This window comes from Austrofundulus limnaeus, unplaced genomic scaffold (genome assembly GCF_001266775.1).
Source record: "Austrofundulus limnaeus strain Quisiro unplaced genomic scaffold, Austrofundulus_limnaeus-1.0 Scaffold196, whole genome shotgun sequence".
Taxonomy (NCBI): Eukaryota; Metazoa; Chordata; class Actinopteri; order Cyprinodontiformes; family Rivulidae; genus Austrofundulus; species Austrofundulus limnaeus.
This window is the reverse complement of record NW_013952598.1, coordinates 161477-185796: the sequence shown is the minus strand read 5'-3', so window position 1 is coordinate 185796 and position 24320 is coordinate 161477. Positions and strand designations below refer to the sequence as shown.

The window sequence follows — 24320 nt, the reverse complement described above, 5'->3', positions numbered from 1 at the left end:
AGTGAGCCTATCCTTCATCCTACACGGCAGCTTTGAAGATGGTGGTGATGTTCTGGACATAGTCTAAAATGAATGAATGAAACAGAATGTAACTTTCTGGCCAATGGGGATCCCCTGGGTGGTGCTCCTGTGTTAACAAGTTTGATTTGTGCACTCAAGTTTGAAACATGGACGACACTGTGGCTCAGACGGTTGAGCTTGTTGTCTCTCAGCAAGACTGCTGGATCAAATCCAGCCTGTGGACCTTTCTGGGTAGAGTTTGCATGTTTTTTCTGTGCATGGGTGAGTTTTCTCTGGGCCCTTCAGTTTCCTCCCACAGATCAAAACATGAACGTTACGCTAATTGGCAACTCTAAATTGTCTCTTTAGGTGTGAGTGAGAGGGCTAAATGGTTGTTTGTCTTATTTGTCTCTATGTGTCCCTGTGATGGCCTTGTAACTTGTTAAGGTTGCATACCACCCCCTCGCACAGGGGCTGCTGGACATGGACACCAGACAGCCCCATGATCCAACAAGGAAGAAGTGGGTAAAAGATGATGGATGGATGAGATTGTAAACGTGTTGACTGCTTTGTTGTTGTTTTAGCTGAAAGCAGTATTTTGTTACGACTTTGCATTGCAGGCCTGCTGTTCAGGACCATGTACTGCGTCACCCTGTTTAGTCTATAAGTGATTATAGCCAAGATTTTTTTTTTCACACACAGTGATATTAGTCTTGAGAGAGGCTGTTCAGTCTGTCACTCTTCAGTTCATTCAATTTAATGCACAAAGTAATTCTCAGATGATAAAATTTCCCATTTTCTAGTTCTGCCTGCTCTGACTTCCGTTCAGAAGAGCTGTTTATGTTAATGAGCTCTGTTGGTAACGCCCTCCAAAAATCTGTTGACATTAACTCCGCCCTCCAAAAATCTGTTGACATTAACTCCGCCCTCCAAAAATCTGTTGACATTAACTCCGCCCTCCAAAGTCAGCGTTTACGTTAGCATGGCTAATAATAGCAGAAGTACAACGAGAAGTACAATGAGACCCTGTGAGACCCAGAGGCAGAGTCAGTTGCAGCTTCTTTTTTTCTCCTCCCCCTCCTCTGCTCTGCGCTCACTCTGCATGCTGTTACCAGAGCAGGGAGCAGCAGCGGTCAAAATACCTCAGAAACTCGAACAAATAGGCTTTAACAAGGCTTTAATAAGCTAAACAATAGAGGTACATGAGAAAACGTGTTCATAACAAATGAAAATAAATAAATAATTAAAATTGTGTTGAGCTGGTCTCAAACCCTGGTCTCCCACTCTCTGGTCCAACACTCAACCCATTGCCCTATTGGAGGCTTGTTGTGAAATGAGCTGCACATTGCACAACAACAGTGATGGCTTTTTATACTGAGGAGGTGAAGCCTCACCTGGGGGTTACTAGGTGAGGGGCTGAACGCAGGTTCTGGTGGGTTGTCGTACGGCTTGTGACATCACAAAATGATGGAAGTATAAAACTTGTCGTTAATATACATTAAAAATACATTAAAAATACATTTACTTGCAGTAAATATGCCCCTGGGTGCATTTCTTTTGGTCCTAGGACTGTTTTTTTAAGAAGTACATACCCAAAGTTGAGTAAAAAAAAAACCTTTAAAAAGTGAATTTTGCATAATAGGTCCCCTTTAAACAAACAAAAACAAAAATGTACCACTTCGGCACAGGTAAATAGTTTTTCAAGGAAACAATTCAAAGGTCCGAAGGAAGTTTAAATTTCCCAGCTTTTTAGCAGCATGTAAATGCATCATCTACGCACAAATCTGGGAGCTCTCCGGCAGCGTGAAAACAGTCTAAAAATGATTTGTGCAACCGTAACCAGATCTGTGCGTAAATGTAGTTTTGTCTGTGCGTATTTAAAGACTTGTGTACATAGTAGCCAGTTTGTGTGTGTACTTATCAGATTTGTGAGGTTGAAGATAAAAAAAATTTGTCTGAAATTTTAATGTTTGTGTAATTTATATTTGTGTGTGTACTTTTATTTTGTATTCGTATCTTATTAATATTTGTGTGTGTATTCACACTTACAAATACCCGAAGTTACGCACAAAATGTTTTTTTATGAGTTACAAATCATGTTTTACACACACACAAACTGCATTACGCACAGACAGATTTTATTACGCACACACAAACTGCATTACGCACAGACAGATTTTATTACGCCCACACAAACTTAATTAGTCAATTTTCTCTCCATATATTTTCAGCTCGACTAGTAATTAAATTTTGACCAACAGGTGTGTGATTTGACATGTCAGTTTGGTTGGAAGTTCAAAAAATCAAGATGTCTCAAGTGTGTGTGTATGTGCACGTGCGTACGTGTGTGTGACAGTGTGTGTGTTTTTGGTTACATTTGGGGGCAATTTTAAGACAAAATGCCTATTTGGGGACAACTGGTGCATTTGGGGGACAAAAGTCGAGTCCCTGTTTGGTTTAAATGCCATTGGTGGGTTGGGGGTTGGGTTTAGGACCAAGGTGTGAATTGAGTTTAGGTTAGTTTTAGGGTCAGGTAGGTACCTGTGAGGTTAGCCTTAGGGTTTGTGGTCAGGGTTAGGCTGTAGAAATGTAATGGAAGTCAATGGAATGCCCCCAATTAGGTAGCTGTGCAAACGTGAATGTGTGTTTGTGTGTGCGCACGCGTGCTTGGGTGTAAAGGGCTCGACACACGGGAGGCGACGTCGCTCGCTCTCCATTCATTTCCTATGGAGCCTGTGTGGTGAGGCGACAATCTCTTGCCCTCCTCCAGCCAAGCGACTGGCGAAAATAGTGCATGTGAAATTTCACGCTCGTACACGTAGACGTGCACACGCGAGCTTGCGATGCGACATATGAAAGTTGAAAAATGTTCAACTTTTGTCGCTGTCGCTTAGTGTACAACCAATCAGCGAGGGTTTCATTAACTGACCAATGAGAGGAGAGTATGCTACACACTGCCGTTAGCTAACACTTTCACCAAGAGATTACTAAAATCTTTGTGGGAATTTATTGGCACCAGGGTGAAGTTTATGGTAAGTTTTTCCTCATAAAACTGTATCTTGATGTGTGTTTGTTTTTCAATATCATTAGCATCGCAAGATTTGTTTAGTTTACATGTCCGTAATGCACACCCGCCTTCAGAGTCAAGAACCAATCAAATATCGTGAAGACAAGCGATCTGAGAGCGCGATTCGCAACGCTGCAATCGCTATCGCGTCCCGTGTGTCGGGTTTCACCCTGGCTGCGATGACAGCCGTTAATCACTGTAGTTTGTCGCTGCCCGTGTGTCGAGCCCTTAAGAAGTCTGCTCTCAGAGGTTCTAACAGGTGCCTGCATTTTTTGGCTGTCAATAATTTTGTTATTGCCTCCTTTGCAGGGTGTAAGTATTAGGCATAGGCATAATTTGCAGGTCTTTATTTTATTTTTATTTTTGGGGGGGTGGGTTATGACCCCCACTTTTACCTGATTTAAAAATTTACGATGTCTTAAGCACAACTGCTCAAAATGATGTGCAGGGTTTTGGATCCTCCCCCCAGTGGTAGACCTAAAGTTTTGTTTGGAGGGGGGGCCCATGAGCCTCAGTGCCCAGGGCCCTCTAGGGTTACTAATCCGGCCCTGGTCAGAGGCTCACTTTTCCACCCAAAACTGCAGTGGCTAACCTGCACTCTGATCTGGTGCTTTGGTCTAAATCCTGCCAGTGTGTCTCCATCATGGAGCTGACAGTCCCATGGGAGGAAGCCATTGATGAGGCATTTCAGAGGGAAAGGCTGTAGTACATAAACTTGGCTGCCGAATCAGAAGATAGGAAGGTTTATGTGCGTCCAGTAGAGGTTGCAGAGGTTTTGTTGTGGGTCCCATCATAAGTCTACTAAAGGAGGTTGGAATCAGAGTAAAGGCTCAACAGAAGACCATTAAAGAGCTTGCATCTGCTGCTGAAAGGAGCAGATGCAAACACCAGTGTTGTGCTGACTTAACTTCCAGTCCTAGGAAGTAAACTTTCATTCTTTCAGTTTCTGTACTGCCTATGCAGTGCACCGTGTGGAGGCAAAAGGACCAGTAGGGTAAAAGCTGTTTTTCAATTCATGGTTGCACTTCTGCCCCTTTCAAAGATTCAGGGATCACACCAGAGAACAAGCTGTTGTTTAAAATTTGCCAGAACCGATGGACCCACAGAGGGAAAACCCTCTTGAAAGAGTCGAGGAGGAACCTGAAGGTTTCACCTGACCAGTCTTCTCTAGTCAGGATAGAGTTAATGGTCTGAGGGATCACATGCAGTGGGTGTTATAGAATTTCTAATCGAAGTGACTTAATCTAAAACAAAAAGTGAAGAAAAACTTCACAACGAGCTGAAAAAACCTCAGAAAATGGAAGCTGAGGGACTCAAAGAGCTGAATCGATAGTATTGAAGAAAACCCTTGGATTGAGCTGATTTTCACAAATGAGGTCAGCAAAAATATTTAGATGTTTCTTTCTTTGTTCTTTCATTGTTTTTTTTTAAATCAACACCACAGGACTCTTAAAGTGCTAAATAAAGTCTGAAGTTTGTCCTTTTTCACGCTCGCTCCAGCCTGGTGTTTTATATCATGAGTTTGTTCATTTTGCCAGAGCTCAGATTTAGCTTTAGTAAATCTAAAATAACAAAAAAAGAGTGTCAAACCAGGAACTGAATGCTTCAGTATCATGGCACGCTGCATCAACTCTGTGTGAAAGAAACAGAGGAAACCTTTCAGCAGTGGCGGGGTTAGTTGCTCGACAGAGGTGAGCAGCAGCATCAGATGCATCAGATTTGACAGCACCATGAGCCAAAGTGATACCAAACAATACTGGTCTGTCAGGAAACAGTGCATCATGAATTTCTACATTTAAAACAGGGCAGAAAGAAATCAAACCATAAATGTCCAGAAATGAAGTTATTTGTAATAATGTGGAATGGCACAGGGAAAAAGTATTGAACACATGAAGAAAGGGAGGTGTAAAAAGGCATGGAAAGCCAAGACACCAGCTGAACTCTCTCAGTAATTAGAAAGCAAGCCTGCCCAGAACAAGACAGATTCCCGTTCTGTGACAGAACAAGATCCAGAGTGTGCCCACATTCATAGGACCAGATACAAATTGTACAAAATGAAAATGATCCATAAGGTCTGAAAAGTTCTTCACAAGAGGCATGCTGTGTCAACACATCACAGAAAACTTGGAAAAGAGACAGTTTTAGATTAGATCTTTAGGGTCTTTGTTACAAGCAAACTCTCACAAAGACAGTTTGCCCTTTTTTAATCTATGAGAAATAGCAACGATGACACAACCTGACAGAAAATTGGATTTTTGTTCCAATGAAGTGATTCTCAAATGGCTGTTAACTGGAACTGGAGCTCCATCTTGTGGTTATAAACAGAACTTCCACTTCTTATGACCTAAATAACTCCAGAAATGAAAATGTAAACAAGCTTTACAAGTTAAACCATGGGCATAAACAATCAGCCAGAAAAGAACAAGGTGATTAATATTTCTACATCTTTTGTGTTTTTATTCTGAATCCTTCATGCTGCCTTGTTGCAGGAAACATTTGTGATTTCACAACTATCACTTGGACATGATTCCTTAATGCATTTCTCAAGATACTACAAGGTACAGTGCACTTTCTTTAAGTACTTTTTATTATTTTAGATTGTTCAAATGAGACTTGTCATATTTGAAATGCATTGTTTTCTGAATAAACTGTTCTGTTGTTTGTTTTAAGTTTTCAGTGGGTTTAAATTTTAGAAAGATGTGTTGATTTAAAAAGTCAAATACTTCATGTCTGCTGCTGTGTCTGTGTTTGCTTGTTTGACTCTGTTAGCAAAATAATTCAAGAACCACTGAGCAGAATTTAGTGAAACTGTCAGAAACTAATCACTTGATGAGCATACAGCGGGTAAAATAAGTATTGAACACGTCACCATTTTTCTCAGTAAATATATTACTAGAGGTGCTAATGACATGAAATTTTCACCAGATGTTGGTAACAACCCAAGTGATCCATACATACAAAGAAATCAAACCATAAATGTCCAGAAATGAAGTTATTTGTAATAATGTGGAATGGCACAGGGAAAAAGTATTGAACACACTTACTGAAATTTATCTAATACTTTGTACAAAAGCCTTTGTTGTCAATGACAGCTTCAAGACGCCTCCTGTATGGAGAAACTAGTGGCATGCATTGCTCAGGTGTGATTTTGGCCCATTCTTCCACACAAACAGTCTTCAAATCTTGAAGGTTTCGTGGACCTCTTCTATGAACTCTGATCTTTAGTTCTTTCCATAGATTTTCTGTTGGATTCAGGTCAGGTGATTGGCTGGGCCATTCCAGCAGCTTTAGTTTCTTTCTCTGAAACCAACTGAGAGTTTCCTTGGCTTTGTGTTTGGGCTCATTGTCTTGCTGAAATGTCCAGCCACGTTTCATCTTCATCATCCTGGTAGATGGAAGCAGATTTTTATCAAGAATGTCTCTGTACATTTTTCCACTCATCCTTCCTTCAATTATTTGAAGTTTGCCAGTACCATATGCTGAAAAACAGCCCCACACCATGATGTTCCCACCTCCAAACTTCACTGTTGGTATGGTGTTTTTGGGCTGATGTGCAGTGCCATTTGACCTCCAAACATGATGTGTATTCTGGCATCCAAACAGTTCAATGTTGGTCTCATCTGACCAGACTATATTCTCCCAGTATTACACAGGCTTGTTTAAATGTTGTGCAGCAAACTTTAAAGGAGCTTCAACATGCTGTTTCTTCAGCAGTGGAGTCTTGCGTGGTGAGCGTGCATACAGGCCATGGTGGTTCAGTGCATTACTTATTGTTTTCTTTGAAACAAACGTACCTGCTAATTCCAGGTCTTTCTGAAGCTCTCCACAAGTGGTCCTTGGCTCTTGGACAACTCTTCTGATCATTCTTTTCACTCCTCTGTCAGAAATCTTGTGAGGAGCACCTGGTCGTGGTCGGTTTATGGTGAAATGATGTTCTTTCCACTTCTGAATTATGGCCCCAACAGTGCTCACTGGAACCTTCAGAAGTTTAGACATTCTTCTGTAACCGATGCCATCATTATGCTTTGCAACAATAAGGTTGTGAAGGTCTTGACAGAGCTCTTTACTTTTACCCATCATCAGATGGTTCTTGTGTGATACCTGGCCATCATTTGGGACTGAACCAGCTGATATTAATTTGCACTGACAAGGGGCAGACTTGCTTTCTAATTACTGAGAGAGTTCAGCTGGTGTCTTGGCTTTCCATGCCTTTTTACACCTCCCTTTCTTCATGTGTTCAATACTTTTTCCCTGTGCCATTCCACATTATTACAAATAACTTCATTTCTGGACATTTATGGTTTATTTCTTTGTATGTATGGATCACTTGGGTTGTTACCAACATCTGGTGAAAATTTCATGTCATTAGCACCTCTAGTAATATATTTACTGAGAAAAATGGTGACGTGTTCAATGCTTATTTTACCCGCTGTATACAGCTAATTAACTTTTAGAGTCAACCTGATTCAAGATGGCTGCCACAGCTAATGGATTTTAGACAACACTAAAATTATAAGTCAATTGGTTTAACAAATGTTCAAGTAAAAATAAGTGTGGTAGTAGCTGAGAGTCATCCCAACAACATTGAGTGCTAACAGATAGCTGCAGATCTGTATTTAAAAATTTGGCCTACAAAAAGTAGCAGATAAGGAATGCTGCTTTATTTTTTACAGTAAGAAACTGTTGAATTATATCAACAACTCAGCTCAGATTTTATTTTGGAAAGCTGAGCAGGAAGTTTTGTTTGGATATATTGGCCTATTTATTATATATGATGCATTTCTGCTGCTAAAAATGGGATTCACTGTTTCCTGCTTTCACACGCTCTTCCTAAATTTAGTTCCCGACTTGAAGTCCATGCCTGCTTTCTGTTCATTGAAACACACTTAGTCTAAACAGTACAGTATCTGCCAGTGTTTAAGCTGTGCTATGTAATCATTCCAACACCAGGCAGCATTACACTTTGAGGATAATTCACTATTGCAACATAAAATACCAATAAAAGTCATTTCTAAATTTGTTTGTGTAGAAAAATTAACAGAAAAGCAGGATAGCTGATTTCATGATTTAGTCATTTTAAAAAGGCAAAAAAAAATCATAGCCAAAAATAAAAGTCCACCCCCTTTGCCCTGCTTTTTGTCTATCAGAATAAATTGCAGTCATTGTAGCCCCGCCCCTTATTCACGCCTCCTGTCCTCGAGCAGCTATTCGCCCCGCCCCCTTCACCCCACCCCCTGTAGTAGGTTTAAAAGTGTCAGTGAGGCTCACTGACAGGACTTCCCTCACAGAGATCTCATTAAGGTTTCACTGTGAGAAACAGCACATTTTGATCTCTCCTTCTCCAAACAAAGGACAATCACAACAAGAAAATGGTGAGTTCTAACGTCTGATTGCTATTTAACCCCTTTTGTAACAACTTTTTCTTCAAGCTGCACCTAAAAAAGAGCAAAAAATTGCAGCATTTCTGCTGCTGAAAAGTGATTCACTGTTTCCTGCTTTCACGCTTCCTGCCTAAATTTAGTTCCCGCTTTGAGCTTGTGTGTAATGAAGCGTCTGACTGCAGATAAACAACTGAAAGGATTGTGTTTAAAGCATCCACCAGAGGAAAAATGCCAACAGGCAGCAAAGGTTAACAGTTTCCATATGAGGACTGGTGGACTACTGGGAATGCTGATGTGGCTTCCAAGACCCACTCATGTAGTTCATAGGCCTGTGCTGAAACTGTACAGATTATTCTGCTTTTTTTTTTTTTTTTTTTTGTTGACAGGAAACCAGCTGAAGAAACTCCTAAAAGTTTGAACATTGCAACAGTGGTGCAAACAGTGAGAGTGTTGTAATGTTTGAAGCGCTGTCACTGTTCCTGGCTAGGTCTAACCACAAAATAAAGGGTTACAGCTGAAACCAGAGGAATCACATTTTCTGCTCAAATACAGTGTGAACACTGAACACAGAATGCCTGCTGAAAATGGCTGAAGGCGCTGAAACTGACTTGTTTTCAGCTATGAAACAGAATTGAAAGAATCAAAACACCAGCTAAAAGCTAAAAAAGCAGATGGTATGCTAAAAGAATCAGAATAAATGCTAAACCAAGTAAATGCTGGTGTCTTTTAAGTATCCTTATTTTGAACAGAAGGGTATACTTTCAGTTTGTATTTATGTATTTGTACTTAAACTTTATGTTGCCTATACTTGACTTATAATACAATAAAAGTGTGCCTAAGTACATGTCATTATGTACACATAATGATAATGACATGTACTTAAGGTATACTTGGGTAAAGGGGAATCCAAATATTAATCATGCACTAAAAGTAGCAAAAAGCTAATGAAACAGCGAAAGTAGCAGAACACTAGCTAAAAAAAAGTGAAGGACTAGCTCAAAGTTTGAAAACATTAGCTAAAAGTTAAACAGGAAAAGACTGAAGTAGCAATTAAGACTGGCCAAAAGCAAAATATAGCAAAATAAGTAAAAGTAGCTGGGGTAGCTAAAAGGCTTGCTTAAAGAGTTTATTTGTGGAACTGTAGCTAAAAGTAGCTAACAGGTAGCTAAAAGCAGCAGAGCAGTCACCAAAAACTAAAAGTACCATTAAGCAACATAACGGGGCAAAAATACCAAAGTAGAATTTAAAAGTGATCTGTTGTCTGTATTTTTCTGCAGAATATATTTCTAAGTAAAGCCAAATATTTTTAGAAATCAAAAAAAAAATTCTAAACTCATTTCCTAAGATGTTTTGATATAGCACAAAAGCATCTGGAAGTAGTTCGACTGCAAAAACATCCAAAAACTGACTCGGACTCTTGATGTTGCAACGAACTTTGGAAAACATCAATGTCCCTCCGATTTTTAACTCCCCCTCTGAGCAGCACAGCGCTCCTCTGCCATGTTAACAAACACGACCTGGTTTCAGTCGGGACCAGATACAGAAGCAAACGGTGACTCAGTTTTTTAACCTGTTTGTGTAAAATATGTCAGCCTGAACCAGTGTGGCATGTTGCAACAACCCAATGGACTGCCACACCCACAATCCTCAAATCTTCACGGTGAATCTCTGACAGAGAGAGAAGACTTGTTGTTTAGCTTTAAACTGGCTAACAGAGTCCAAATTGTTCAGGGGGGCAAAGCTGGGTCGAATGTGACCCTCGTCTCAAAATAACTGGTTGCTATTTCCATACTTAGCAGCTCTGCTGTCACTCAGACCCCTCTGATGTTGTCACAAGCCTTCACAGAGTTTCTCTTTTTTCTTTCATACTTTCATGTGTTTTATAAAGCTAAAACATGCTGCAAGTCCCATTTAAAGTTAAGCTACACTGTTTGTGTTTCTGTAACTGGAATAAAAAATAAAGTTTTATTGAAGCTACGACAGGATCACAAGGCACATTGTTTCATGTGAGGTCAGAGTTAATCTGTAAACTCAGATGGTATTGATTAAAGATAAAGAAGTTTGGTGGGCTTAAACATGTTTTGTTTTTCCTGATATGGATGGTATTTTCTTATCAACATGCTCCATTTGCTTTTTAAAAGCTTAAACTGGTTTACAAGAAATGACCTGAGATCAGGAAAAAAAAAATCCAAATAATGGATTAGTATTCTTTAAAGGAAAGCATTTCACTGCCCTAACATTCATGAAAGAATTTTGAGTTCAAGATGGTTGCTGAAGCCATCTGATCTATAACACATCCAAGATTAGGTTGTGGGTTTGCTGGGGTTAGTAGAAGGGCTGGGATTATGTTGTTGTTTTGCTAGGATAAGCTAGTAGATTTGCAAGAATTAGCTTGGAGGTTTTGCTAGGATTAGCATGTGGGTCATACCCATGTTTCCCACTATGTTCCACAGATATTCCCTCCTGTACACCCATCCCTATAGTACTTATGTATCCCAGTACCTATTAGGTGTACACTGACTGCAGTTTTCTGGCTGATCATGATCTTTAAAAAGTATGACAGGCTAATTTGATTTTAAAATTTAAAATCACTGAAACTGTCAGATGTTATGAGTTCACATTACACCTTCAATGTTCCAATCTTATTTTATTGGAAAACATTGAACAATACCCTTAAAATGCTTGTTGTAACCGGACAAAGTGCTCTCAGCAGAGCAAAAGGGGCCAGTGGCAGATTTTCAGACCTTTGCAGAGGTAGATGAAAAGCCAATCTTTTCCACCGATCTTATCTACAGTAAGTATCTCTGAGCTCCAAAAATTAGGGAAATCGGTGCCAATAAATTGGACAACCTATTTATCTGTGCACCCCTACCTACAGCGGGTAAAATAAGTATTGAACACATCAACATTTTTCTCAGTAAATATATTACTAGAGGTGCTAATGACGTGAAATTTTCACCAGATGTTGGTAACAACCCAAGTGATCCATACATACAAAGAAATCAAACCATAAATGTCCAGAAATGAAGTTATTTGTAATAATGTGGAATGGCACAGGGAAAAAGTATTGAACACACTTACTGAAATTTATCTAATACTTTGTACAAAAGCCTTTGTTGTCAATGACAGCTTCAAGACGCCTCCTGTAGGGAGAAACTAGTGGCATGCATTGCTCAGGTGTGATTTTGGCCCATTCTTCCACACAAACAGTCTTCAAATCTTGAAGGTTTCGTGGACCTCTTCTATGAACTCTGATCTTTAGTTCTTTCCATAGATTTTCTGTTGGATTCAGGTCAGGTGATTGGCTGGGCCATTCCAGCAGCTTTAGTTTCTTTCTCTGAAACCAACTGAGAGTTTCCTTGGCTTTGTGTTTGGGCTCATTGTCTTGTTGAAATGTCCAGCCACGTTTCATCTTCATCATCCTGGTAGATGGAAGCAGATTTTTATCAATAACGTCTCTGTACATTTTTCCATTCATCCTTCCTTCAATTATTTGAAGTTTKCCAGTACCATATGCTGAAAAACAGCCCCACACCATGATGTTCCCACCTCCAAACTTCACTGTTGGTATGGTGTTTTTGGCCTGATGTGCAGTGCCATTTGACCTCCAAACATGATGTGTATTCTGGCATCCAAACAGTTCAATGTTGGTCTCATCTGACCAGACTATATTCTCCCAGTATTACACAGGCCTGTCTAAATGTTGTGTCATTAGCACCTCTAATAATATATTTACTGAGAAAAATGGTGACGTGTTCAATACTTATTTTCCCCGCTGTATGTTCCCTAAAGATCTGGTAGACTCTGGTACACCCAGCTATGTTTCCCTATGTTCCTTGGTACGTACATTCCTAAGAAGGTTCCCAAGACATCCCTATGTTCTCTGGTACTGTCGGATATGTTTTTTTATTATTTTTTTAAAGATATTTGAAGGGGGAGTCAAGCATCTTTCATTATTAACACCAGGAAAATGTTTATCTTTCTTGAGACAAAATTGCAACTGAGTCATTCACAGGTAAGGGGTGCAAAAGGAAAAGTTCGTATTTCAAAATAATGACCTTGAAAATTCAGTCAGCTGTATTACGTGAACACATTTCTTTATATTTTTATAAGAAAAGTATTTCTTTTCCCCTTTTGTTTGGCTCAGTACCAAGTGATTGATGGACCGGTACTAACACCTGCATCAAAGTTATTTAAGCAAAATTAATAGTTGCACCTTTAAACTCCCTCAGGACAAACTTGCTTCTAAAATATTCAGAGCAGACTCGTTTCACGAATGCAACCCTCCTTCCTCCACTCTCACCCACATCTTTACAACCAAAATGAAATACTTGAGCAGGGCGTGGAGGCACTTTGGTCTCTGCAAACACACTGACGAGTTTGTGATAATCAACGTTTTTCTAGATCACTGTCGCTTGCTTTGACTCTCACTTCATATTTGCAAGGATGACCGAAAGGTTTGTTGCAGATACAGATTCACTTGTTGATTCTCTCCAGTTTGTTTTTGTTTGTTTTGAATTGGTTTGGAGGTTGATCTTTTTTTTTTACATTAAACTGTAATTTTTCTACAAGTTAGGAAAATCTAGCCTAAATAGGGTTGCAAATTTGAAAGGAAATGATTCCTCTGTCATCCACAGCGCGAGTGCATCTCCATCCATGTTGGCCAGGCTGGGGTCCAGATGGGCAACACATGCTGGGAGCTGTACTGTCTGGAGCATGGCATCCAGCCTGATGGCCACATGCCCAGCAATAAGCCCAGTGGAGGCTACGATGACTCCTTCACCACCTTCTTCAGTGAAACCGGAACAGGAAAATATGTCCCCAGAGCCATCTTTGTGGACCTGGAGCCAACTGTCATTGGTAAGGACTTGGAGCGCTTTACTTTATATTGGGATTTAAACCAGATTATCTGATACTAGATTTCTATGCAAGTTTTATTTAGTTTATACATACAAAAATTAGTATTTTCTGTTGACATTTACACAATGACAACTTCTAGTGTTGTGTCAAAATACTTGAACCAGCTCAAAGAAGCAAAACACTAGCCAAAAGCTAAAATGATCAAAACACTAGCTAAAATAATAAAAATGAAAGAAGCAAAAGCCAAAAGTAGCAAAATGCTATCTAAAGTAGCATTTGGCAAGTTGAAAGCCGTAAAAATTGTAGCTTAAAATAAAAGGCTAACAGAAACAAGCTGGTTGGAACAAAAAAAAAGTTGCAGAATCTAAAGCCTAGCTAAAACCCAAGATGATTTACAGCCTAGTAAATGGATAGCTAAAATATTCAAATTAAAGGCTAAAAGTTGTAAAAGAGTAAGTATTGAAGCAGATTTCAAAGACACAATAGTTTTGAAGGAACTAAAGTGATTACAACGTCTTCAAAATATTTGTAAAGTTCAATATTTTTCAAAGTGTAGGTTACAGAAATTTTAAAACAAAACCTGAATCTGTATTTACGCAGTAAGGGGTTAGGGTCAGGGTCAAACAGGTGGTTTCATCCTGAGCTGAAAGCTCTTCGTGATGTCAGATGTCACATTAAACATTTTAGTGTCAACACATCTTATTGGCACAGCAAAGTAAAGCAGAGGTAATGTGACTCTTTAATATGAGTTTTTCTTGATGGGAAGCACATCACCTGTCATCTTTCTTCATGAAGTTTGAAACAAACTCTTGTTTGTACTTGCTCGGCGTGTGTTGACGATCCCTCGCACACCCAGCTTTAGATCAATATCTGCCAAGTTGGTTGAGTGATAGCCAATTTTTGTGTTGTTGTACGACTAAACCAAGTAGATTCCAAAAGTTGTACAGTAGGACGCACATTGAACAATTACATTCTCATATTGTTATTTCAAACTCATACATTTGGGTCAGTTTAAGGTCTGGAAGACTTTTGATATTTTGGCATGTATTTTATCAATTCAGTTTTTAGAGTAAAACAGTAAAATTTACCATCAAACCTTGTTGGTCATTTAGATGAGGTCCGAACCGGAACCTACCGTCAGCTTTTCCACCCGGAGCAGCTGATTTCTGGAAAGGAGGATGCAGCCAACAATTACGCTCGAGGCCACTACACTGTTGGAAAGGAGCACATCGATTCTGTCCTCGACAGAATCCGCAAACTGGTAAGAAGACGGCAAGATGTATGAGACGCACTTAGTCAAATTGATTTTGGTCCCATTTCCTGAGGTTAGCACTTCTGGATTTTAAGTGTCTATTTTGGGGCTTGTTTTGAGGTCACAAGGAGTACTGATTACAAATTGGGGAGCCCCTTCAAAAAAGCATTTAAGTAAATAGTTTTTTCATCTAAATATGCCATGTAACATTATTCTTATTTTTTGCTTCAGACATCAACATTCAGTGCTAGTTTTCATGAATATTAAAGAACATCAACAATAATACCAAACACAACATCAAACAACAAACAAAATCTAGGGTAAGGGATAGGGGCACTCTAAACTTAACTATCAGGACGTAGGGCTAGAATGATATTTTTGGTTTCTGCAGTGGTCTTGGATTATAAATTGTACCTCTTTTGTCCAGTCTGACCAGTGCACAGGGCTTCAAGGCTTTCTGGTCTTCCACTCCTTTGGAGGAGGAACTGGCTCCGGCTTCACCTCTTTGCTCATGGAACGCCTATCGGTAGACTTTGGCAAGAAGTCTAAGCTGGAGTTTGCCATTTATCCAGCTCCTCAGGTGTCTACGGCTGTGGTGGAGCCCTACAACTCCATCCTGACCACACACACCACGCTGGAGCACTCCGACTGCGCCTTCATGGTGGACAACGAGGCCATCTATGACATCTGCCGCAGGAACCTGGACATCGAGCGCCCGTCTTACACCAATCTGAATCGCCTTATAAGTCAGATTGTCTCCTCCATAACAGCCTCTCTGCGCTTTGACGGAGCCTTGAACGTGGACCTGACAGAGTTCCAAACGAACCTTGTGCCTTACCCTCGTATCCACTTTCCTCTGGCCACCTATGCCCCTGTTATCTCTGCGGAGAAGGCCTATCACGAGCAGCTGACTGTGGCAGAGATAACCAACTCCTGCTTTGAGCCGGCCAATCAGATGGTCAAGTGTGACCCCCGCCACGGAAAGTACATGGCCTGCTGCCTGCTGTATCGTGGCGACGTGGTGCCCAAAGACGTCAACGTGGCTATTGGCAACATCAAGACCAAACGCAGCATCCAGTTCGTGGACTGGTGTCCAACTGGATTCAAGGTGGGCATCAACTACCAGCCCCCCACTGTGGTTCCTGGAGGAGATCTGGCTAAGGTGCAGAGGGCCGTGTGCATGCTGAGCAACACCACCGCCATCGCAGAGGCCTGGGCCCGCCTGGACCACAAGTTCGACCTGATGTACGCCAAGAGGGCCTTCGTCCACTGGTATGTTGGTGAAGGGATGGAGGAGGGGGAGTTCTCCGAGGCCAGAGAGGACATGGCCGCCCTGGAGAAGGATTACGAAGAGGTTGGCATCGACTCACTGGAGGAGGATGAGGAGGGTGAGGAGTATTAAAACATCTGAAGGCTTCTGAGGACAGATGTGCATTTTAAAGGGCGGTGTGGCAGTTTTAACAAGCTTACCTAATGATTTATGCTTTTATTAAAATTTTATTTTTGATCGCATTAAACAATTCTTAAAAGGACAGATGTCCGAATTCTCTCTTTTTTTTTTTTTTTAATAAAACTGTTTCCCCCCCATACTTGTGTGAATCAAATTTGTAATGAAACTTTTATTCTGTAATGATTTGAGCTAAAATTTGTAACAGCTAAATTATTTTTCACAGTTTTTGTAAATTTAGAACTGAACAGAGTATTACAGAAAATTAACAAAGAACCTTTTGATGCTCGAAACCAGATGAAGCAAAAAAAAAGTAACAATTATATTCAAATACATAAAATAATGTTTATAGGAGAAAATTCTTTAAAGCTCAAATTTGACTTTTTCTGTTTGTGATAGACTTCCACGAGATGGCAGTGTGGTATTACTTTGCAAAAGAGTCTATTAAAAAAAAAGTACTTTAAATGTAAGTAGGGATGCTTTATTCTTGATTTTCCATTTATAACTGCTGCCAAAACATTTATAATTTAACCAAAAACAGCTAAATGTTGATGTAAATGCTACATTATACTGTGTTTTTAACAATGCATAAAGCATCAGATAGTAATGCAGTCATGCAACTACACTTGCTTCTTGTGCTTCCTCCTGCCTTTCACCTTTCTTTTCTTAAGCAAAGTTTCGTTCATCCAGAGTAACTTTTCTTTTTGTCTTATAAATTTAATGCTGGGTCACTGGAGACAAACTTGTTTCCCGGTTCAGTTCTTAAATCTCAGTTTTTTGAAGTTCCTGCAGCTGCTTTTCCCTCCTCGGTGGAGAAGGCCTTCATATTGGTTCTGTAATTGCTTTGACGTAATTAAGGCTCAGTTCAAGCAGGCGCGTCTCACCAGTGTTGGACAAGGGATTTAGAAAAGGTCACCGAGCACAGAAAGGAATAGGAAATGTTCTTTTCTTTGGTGCAGCTACAGTCCAGTTTTACAGTTAGCTTTCTGTTTATGGACATTTGTTTCTGTAAAATAAAACAAAAGCCAAGCATCTGTCATGACTTTTACTATTGACAACATGTATCGGGGAACATCGGTTACGTGAAAAACTTTTGATAAATATTAACACATTTTTGGAAAGATTGCTTAGTTATGTCTTGCAAAAAAATAAATAAATACATTTAACTCACTCTGAGATAAACAATTGCTGAGCTATTCGCAGGTGCAGTATATAAGTGACAAAGGTGATGGCCTGCCTGTAAACAGCACTGCTACAGTGGCTAACAACACAGACTGTAGTGGAGAATCTGATGTTTCTTTATATTATTGAGTAATTATCAAAGAGACACAAAGAACAGTCAGAGTTCAAATATTTTTGTTTACATAAACAAATCCCAAGGAATATCCCCTTTTAAAGAGTTCCCCAATGTCGTCACTTCCTGATTTGTTTAAGTGGCAGTTAAAGGACAAAACGATTGAATACTGTGCTTTAAGCAGGGGTGCAACGATACAGAGAATTCACGATTCGGTTCGGTTTGATACGATACTTTAGTCTCACGGTTTGATATTTTTTTTTGATACAAAAAAAAATAAAAATTTCCATGCCCTTCTTAACTTGCAATTTATTGAAATTAATTACGAACATTTGTTTACCCTCAAAAGTCGAGTTTTTAAATTAAATGTGTGCTCGAGACAATGCAGCCTAGGTGGAGTAGTCGAACACAGACACACTGATCCTTCAACGCAGCATCTTCAGAAGACGAGCTGATAAAATAAATGGTAAAACTCTGTATTGTTCCATACATAGTGTGTATTGGACCTAAAGCACTGTATTGAATGGTTCAATACAGATACATGTATTGTTGCACCCCTAGTATTAAGCCAAAATATCAGATAAACCACCAGTCAGATGTGAGAACATTCTCAAAAAATATAATTAAATAAAACTCATTGTACAACTATAATTATTAGCCTTTGAATTAAATCCCGTTCCTTATGGTTGACAGAAATAATAGTCATTAGCAAAAACTACCAAGTTAAAGGCTTTTTTTGTTTAGTTTTAGAGCTAAAATTTGGTGTGGTAGTAGCTGAGAGTCACTCACAACATATAGGCTGAGTGTTAACAGGGCACATAGAACTTTGCTTTTAACTCCAGTTCTAAACCAAAGTCCTTACAAATATCCACTGTTTTGTAACCTTGTGACCATTTAAACTAGATTAGGGTAGACTAACATCTTTTCTTTGAAAGGAATTCAGGCATATTTTGTGAAGGTGGTCTTGATAAAGAGTGGGAATACCCTGAAGGCAGTTTAAATTAGAACGTGAAATTAATTGATGCAAAAACACGAGAACGCGGCGAGCTGCGCAGCCAGGTGACTGGAGTGAATCAAAGCAATAACCTCAATGAGAATCCCTTCATCAGTCTTTAATAGGAAAACAGCAGAACAAAGAAAAACAGCAAGCTGATCTAAAATCCACAGGACTTAGAAAAAAAAACAGACAAAGGAAGAGGCGACGCCTCGAGACGAGCAGGTATGGCTTCTGAGGGCGTTGCATCAGCAGCTGCTCGCTCCATCTTGGACTCAGGTTTTTGAATCTGGGGGCCGGCTGAGGCAGTTGTCATGGCGACCGCCTGCTTGCCATGCACAGGGGGGGGGGGATTTATCACCATGATGGATTGATGTAACAGCAGCGCTGTTTGTTTGTTTTTGTTTATTTCCTGGTGTGTGTCTTTTAAATGGATCTCCAGCAACTGAGTGCCTGTGGTTGAGGACACTCATCCTGTGATTAATGACACTTCTGTGACCGTAACCACAGAGAGGAGTGCACTCAGCTGATGTCACGCCAATAACACTTAACGGTGCCTTTTGTTGCACAGCTTCAGGGCCAACACTTGAACCTGGGAGTTTTTACAGGGGGAGATAAGCAGCTGGAAATGCACAAACACAAAACACTGTTATGATTTCTGACATCTGAGGCATTAAAGGGACATTAGGTGACTTTAAAACCATAAAAAAGCTTGCAACCTTCTTTAAAAAAAAGAACATTTTTACATGATTGCAAAAAATACAGATTAGACTGTCACCTGAAACAAATAATAATAAAAAAAAAAAATACCACAACGGAATAATAACAAATAAATCTGAACCAAAATACAAACTTTCAATAAATAAAACACTTAATTCTTAATTACTATACATTTAGTTTGGCATTAGTGCTGAAACCTACTGAGCAGTAAAATACAACACTGACCACTCTGAGGTTTTTATCTCTGTGAAATCATGACCAGGGGAAGTACGGGCGTGGAGGGTGCCGCAGCCCTTGATGGAGACTAATTTTCCTAGTACTGCGTTTGCATGGATTCTTTTGATTTTATTGAGTTTTGTTATTCTGATAAATAAACCAGCTGTGATGGTATACGTGTGGAAACTTTTACAGCCACTTAAAATCCAATTAGAATCAGGTCATGGTAACTTTATAAATGCAGTTTGTCCAAAATGCACAACATGAATTTTAATGTCCATTTTTTATATTTTTATTTGAGTATATTGATTCTCTTTACATGGGTGTTAATGGAAGTGTATAAAATTAAAATATTTCATACTTTCAGCTTTGAAAAATAGATCGAAAGGTTCACTCTCACCTCATTGTGGTCAGAAATAGCAGGCTTTATACAGGTTCCTCCAACCTTTGCATTCAAAACTGACATTTGTTCCCTCAATAAATAAAATGCCCTAAAAGCTGCAGAATGTGATACAACTGTGATTGGCCCGAGGTCCACTTCAACTTCTTTCACAGGTGGCTTTAGACAGTGGGGATGACATTATAAAACTAAAAATATGTAATGAATTGTCACATTTGTTGATATTTTTACATTTTAAGACAAAAGAAAAGACCATATTCATGTACAGGAGAAAAAAAAGAGTTTATACCAATTTCAGTAAAAATTAAACCACTAAATGATGCAGAACTCAAAATGTGAATCCTCATTTTATTTGTGGAAAAATGAATTAAGTATCCCACTTTAAAGTAATAAAGCATATAGTCAGCATGAGTACAGCAATTAGAAAAGTTAGTTGAATGTGTAATTGTGACTTATTAATTTCAAAAATGAAAATAAATATTTATTTACTTTGACTTTAGTGACCCACCTTGTTTCTTCTCAGTATCTTGTCTTAAAGGAATTCCATAATATTTCTGGTGGATCTGATAAGGTTGGATTTCAGATTAATGAAGTGGTTAATAAACAGTCAACATGTTTCACTTCCTGCTATTATTATCATTCACATATCTGCAAAACAATGACTGCAAAAGTAAGAAAACTAGCCTTTCCAATAATAACCAATAAAATTCATCTTGATGTTATAGTTTTGGTGCTGCTGCAGAGGGGTCAAAGAGCCGTATGTGGCCCCAGAGCCACAGCTTGCAGACCCTTGATATAGTGCATAAGGAACAGCACTACAGCTTCCTACATTTCAAATACCACTTTAATGCCTAAATAAATGTTAGAAATGCCTGAATCTGATGTGTAGAACTTTGATAATTTGTGTTTGCCTCCAAACACAATTTGTGCCAATTTGTGTTTGTTGGGTCATTTTACACAGACTGCGACTGTAACTACACAAGAACCCTCAGTGTACAAAAACTATCAATTATCACCTACAAAATATTCTGTACAGAATAAGTGATTTATAAAGTTGTTGTATGGAGTAAAAACAAGCCACATAACTTCATAATGGTTGAAACGTAGCTTTGTACACATTTTTAATATTTCACATTTTGACTTAAATGTTTTAGTTGTAGGATTTGTTCACGTTTTCATTATTTCTCAGCTCAGACAGAAGAGTCATGTTTCATTAAAGATGTCAAGATAAGTTTCATCAAGTCTGAAAATAACAATTTGCCACAGATTTTGCATTTTCCTTAGCATGAGCTTGCTTTATGGCAGCAGTGTCAAATGTATTTTCACAGAGGGTCACGAGCGTTATAGTGGCCCTCAAAGGGCTAACTGTGATTACCTTTCATGTTTAATTCTGAGTAAATATGAAATGTTCCTCGGCTCATTGCTACAGCCGGGCGCTGCTAACAAACAACTGAGCTCTGTGGGATGTTTCCTGCGAAGAAACATCATTTTAACATGTCCTCTTATAAACACAACATGTAAAATAAATAAAACAAAAATAATATTAAAAGTAAAAATAAGAAGGTTTTACTCACTTTTGAGTTGTGGTAAGTCTTGAATTCTGAACTCTTTTGACATGGAATTCCCGTGCATGACCAGCATGCATTCTGGGAGATGTTTTTAAGGTCAATGCTGGCTTTAAAGTGTATCTTACCCCCCTGTGAAATGATAACTCCACCCCAAGGCGAAATTTGAAAAATGCATCAAAGTGGGTAGGGGAGGGGGGGAGGGTTAGAGAGCGGAGGTGTGGCCAGGACGAGAGAACGTGACAGCTAGCATTAGCGTAACTGATGCTACATGGAGAGTGACCACAGCGACGCAGATAGTTACATCTCTGAACGTCTGAGGTGGAGGATTTTTCACCCCCCTCCTCACCAGAGGCAGAGAGAGACTTGATCAAGTCAGCTCAGTCTGGGACTGACTCATGTTGGCTCCCTGGGTCAGGACCTTGAGCTCCAGCTCCAGCAGCCTCGGCTTAGCTGTCCGCCTCACACCACACCAGCCTCGGACAGAGGAGGTGGAGCGCTCCACGACAGCCTGACAGAAAAAAATAAAAGCATACAGCTGCAGCTGCTCACAAGATCGCTAGTTTAAATCAGGAATAAAAGTGTTGGGTCTTGTTTGACTGAAGTTCGGTCTGGTTCGGGCTGTTTCTTCATTTCACAATGACAAGATGACCAAGGACATGCAGCTGCCCCGCTGCGCTGCGCTCTTTCTGCCTTTTTTTTGCCCTCCTTCCCCCTTCCCTCCCGCTGTGCAGGACGTACAGTGGGCTGGTGTGTATATGTGTTCGTGTGGGGGGGCAGAAGCAGCCAGCTCCTCCCCCCACCCGAGGCTGAAGGTCAACAGACGATCATGCTAAGCTTGCTAACTGTTCCACCCTCTGACTGCTGCAGGGGCGTGTCTTAGAGAGAGGCTTTTATACCAGAACACAGCCGCTGTGACGAAACTGTGGAGAAGACACGTCACCGTGGAGAGCCGTTAACCAATATGCAAATTAGCCTGCAGTACCACTGCTCTACCCATATGAGCAGCAAAAACATGTTTTTAGACCAAATATTACAGATTTGAACAAATACGCACAAAAACATCAAAATTAACACAGAAACAGTACTATATAACATTTTAGACACATTCTAGRMAGTTTATCAGCTAAAAAAGTTAATTTTGGTGTAAGTTACTCTTTAAAGCAGCTTATTCTGAGACAGTAATACAACTGAACTGCTCAGAGAACCACAGTCATTCAAAGCCAACAGTTCAGGGGCAGGATAAATATTCATATCCTTCACTTTTAAACTTAGTTAATTGTGTTGAATAGAATCATAATTTCAAATTTAAAAACTAGGGCCGGACAGAAGGCATTGTACTTGACTTGTGGGCTTTATGGTAAATTTCCACCAATGTAGCATACAATTTCTGTCCACTACTTCTACTGAACCATGTGATGAGTTTCTGTTACACAGTGGATGTAAAATTACAGGTAAAATTATAACAGCACTACAACATAGCTGACTTATATTATAAATAAGGGGACAAATTGAACAGAGCCATTATATGGTTTCATATTAAACTGATGAGCCATATTGTTCTAATTTTTATAAGAATGAATTTAGATAAAGCAAATTCTTCTTTTTAATTCAGGGCACAAAGCCAAAGTATAATACAGTTTCAGGAAAAAATGCTGGGTATGTTTCAATGTATCTGTGATGGACTTGTGACCTATCCAGGGTGTTCCCCACCCTTCACACTGACTGCTGGATGTGGGCACCAGTGACCCCCGTGACCCTGAAATGAAAAGCAGGTATAGATAATGGATGGATGGATCTTTCAATCTAAATCCCTATTTAGTGCAAAACTTTACAAAAATTAAAGCTTAAAGGGATCTAAACCTCCTGAAAGCTTTGAACTTCAGCAACATAAAGTCGTTATTCATTTTTGTTGTTGAAGTAAGTGTTTAAAGTGACTCAGTTTGAACAAAAGAAGTGACCTGCACTTGCTGTCATGAATTTGATGGATGCTTTAACATCCATGTAAATGCACTGATGTTAAAAACAAGCCTGTTAACTGCAAGTTTTTATAATGGTTTTAGAACAACAAAATGCTTTCAGATTTGTGGTTAGATTGTTAAACTCATCTGAGCGATATAATCTTACAACTTTCAAGGGATCCACGATTAGTTATAACATTAAACTTTATTTGATAAACATTTATTTTAACTGTAAAACAAAGACTAAAAATAATGTAGCCTGTTTAGTTTGTATTTTTTTTAAAATATATTTTAACACGGACGGGGCCATTTTATTTACACGCAAAGCATTCTGGGTAAATGATGACATGGATAGGTCATTGGTGTAAGGCTACTAGGGAGATATATCCACCCTGAAGGTTAATCTTGGACAATATCTGAYGATCGACTCTTTTAAATGAAACCAGAGAGCGTTGACAGAGAGGAGAAGGTAGAAATGACTCAGCCTGGAACTGAAAATATAGATGGAGGACAACAGAGCTGCTTCATGGAAGAASAACCTCAGATTAGTCTGTTAGCTTTAGCGTTAGCCCCAACGCTATCACCATATATAATTAGCTCAGCGCCACACATTCTCCTCTCATCACTGAGGTCCATCCACATGACAGAGAGGGGAACGAAAAAATGACAGTCTGCAGCTGAAAATATGGATGGAGGACCTCAGTTTAGCTTGTTTGTCACGCTAGCRCCGAGCTAATACATATAAGGCAATATAACGTGGGCGCTAGCGCAAAGGCTAACAGGCTAAGCTGAGGTTCTTCTTCCATGAAGCAGCTCTGTTGTCCTCCATCTATATTTTCAGTTCCAGGCTGAGTCATTTCTACCTTCTCCTCTCTGTCAACGCTCTCTGGTTTCATTTAAAAGAGTCGATCATCAGATATTGTCCAAGATTAACCTTCAGGGTGGATATACAGCAGGTAAAATAAGTATTGAACACGTCATCATTTTTCTCAGTAAATATATTACTAGAGGTGCTAATGACATGAAATTTTCACCAGATGTTGGTAACAACCCAAGTGATCCATACATACAAAGAAATCAAWCCATAAATGTCCAATATTTTTAAAATTTTAGTTTAAAAATTATAAAAACTGAACATCCTACAGTATTTTTACAGTCTTTAT

The 24320-nt window shown here is 39.4% G+C and overlaps 1 protein-coding gene across 1 annotated transcript; it reads left to right on the top strand.

Annotated features, from left to right (window-relative positions):
* The first annotated feature begins 8333 nt into the window (after positions 1–8333).
* LOC106524675 (tubulin alpha-1C chain) lies at positions 8334–16144 on the top strand. Its single transcript, XM_014018577.1, has 4 exons — positions 8334–8439; positions 13086–13308; positions 14421–14569; positions 14988–16144. Exons 1-4 carry the CDS (start codon positions 8437–8439, stop codon positions 15960–15962), a joined length of 1350 nt encoding a protein of 449 aa, XP_013874031.1. The 5' UTR covers positions 8334–8436; the 3' UTR covers positions 15963–16144.
* The last annotated feature ends 8176 nt before the right edge of the window (positions 16145–24320 follow it).

Excerpts from the sequence above, each read along its gene's own strand:
- LOC106524675 (XM_014018577.1), top strand. Across the intron at positions 13,309-14,420 it reads CCTGGAGCCAACTGTCATTG|ATGAGGTCCGAACCGGAACC; the intron begins GTAAGGACTTGG and ends TTGGTCATTTAG. Across the intron at positions 14,570-14,987 it reads TCGACAGAATCCGCAAACTG|TCTGACCAGTGCACAGGGCT; the intron begins GTAAGAAGACGG and ends TCTTTTGTCCAG.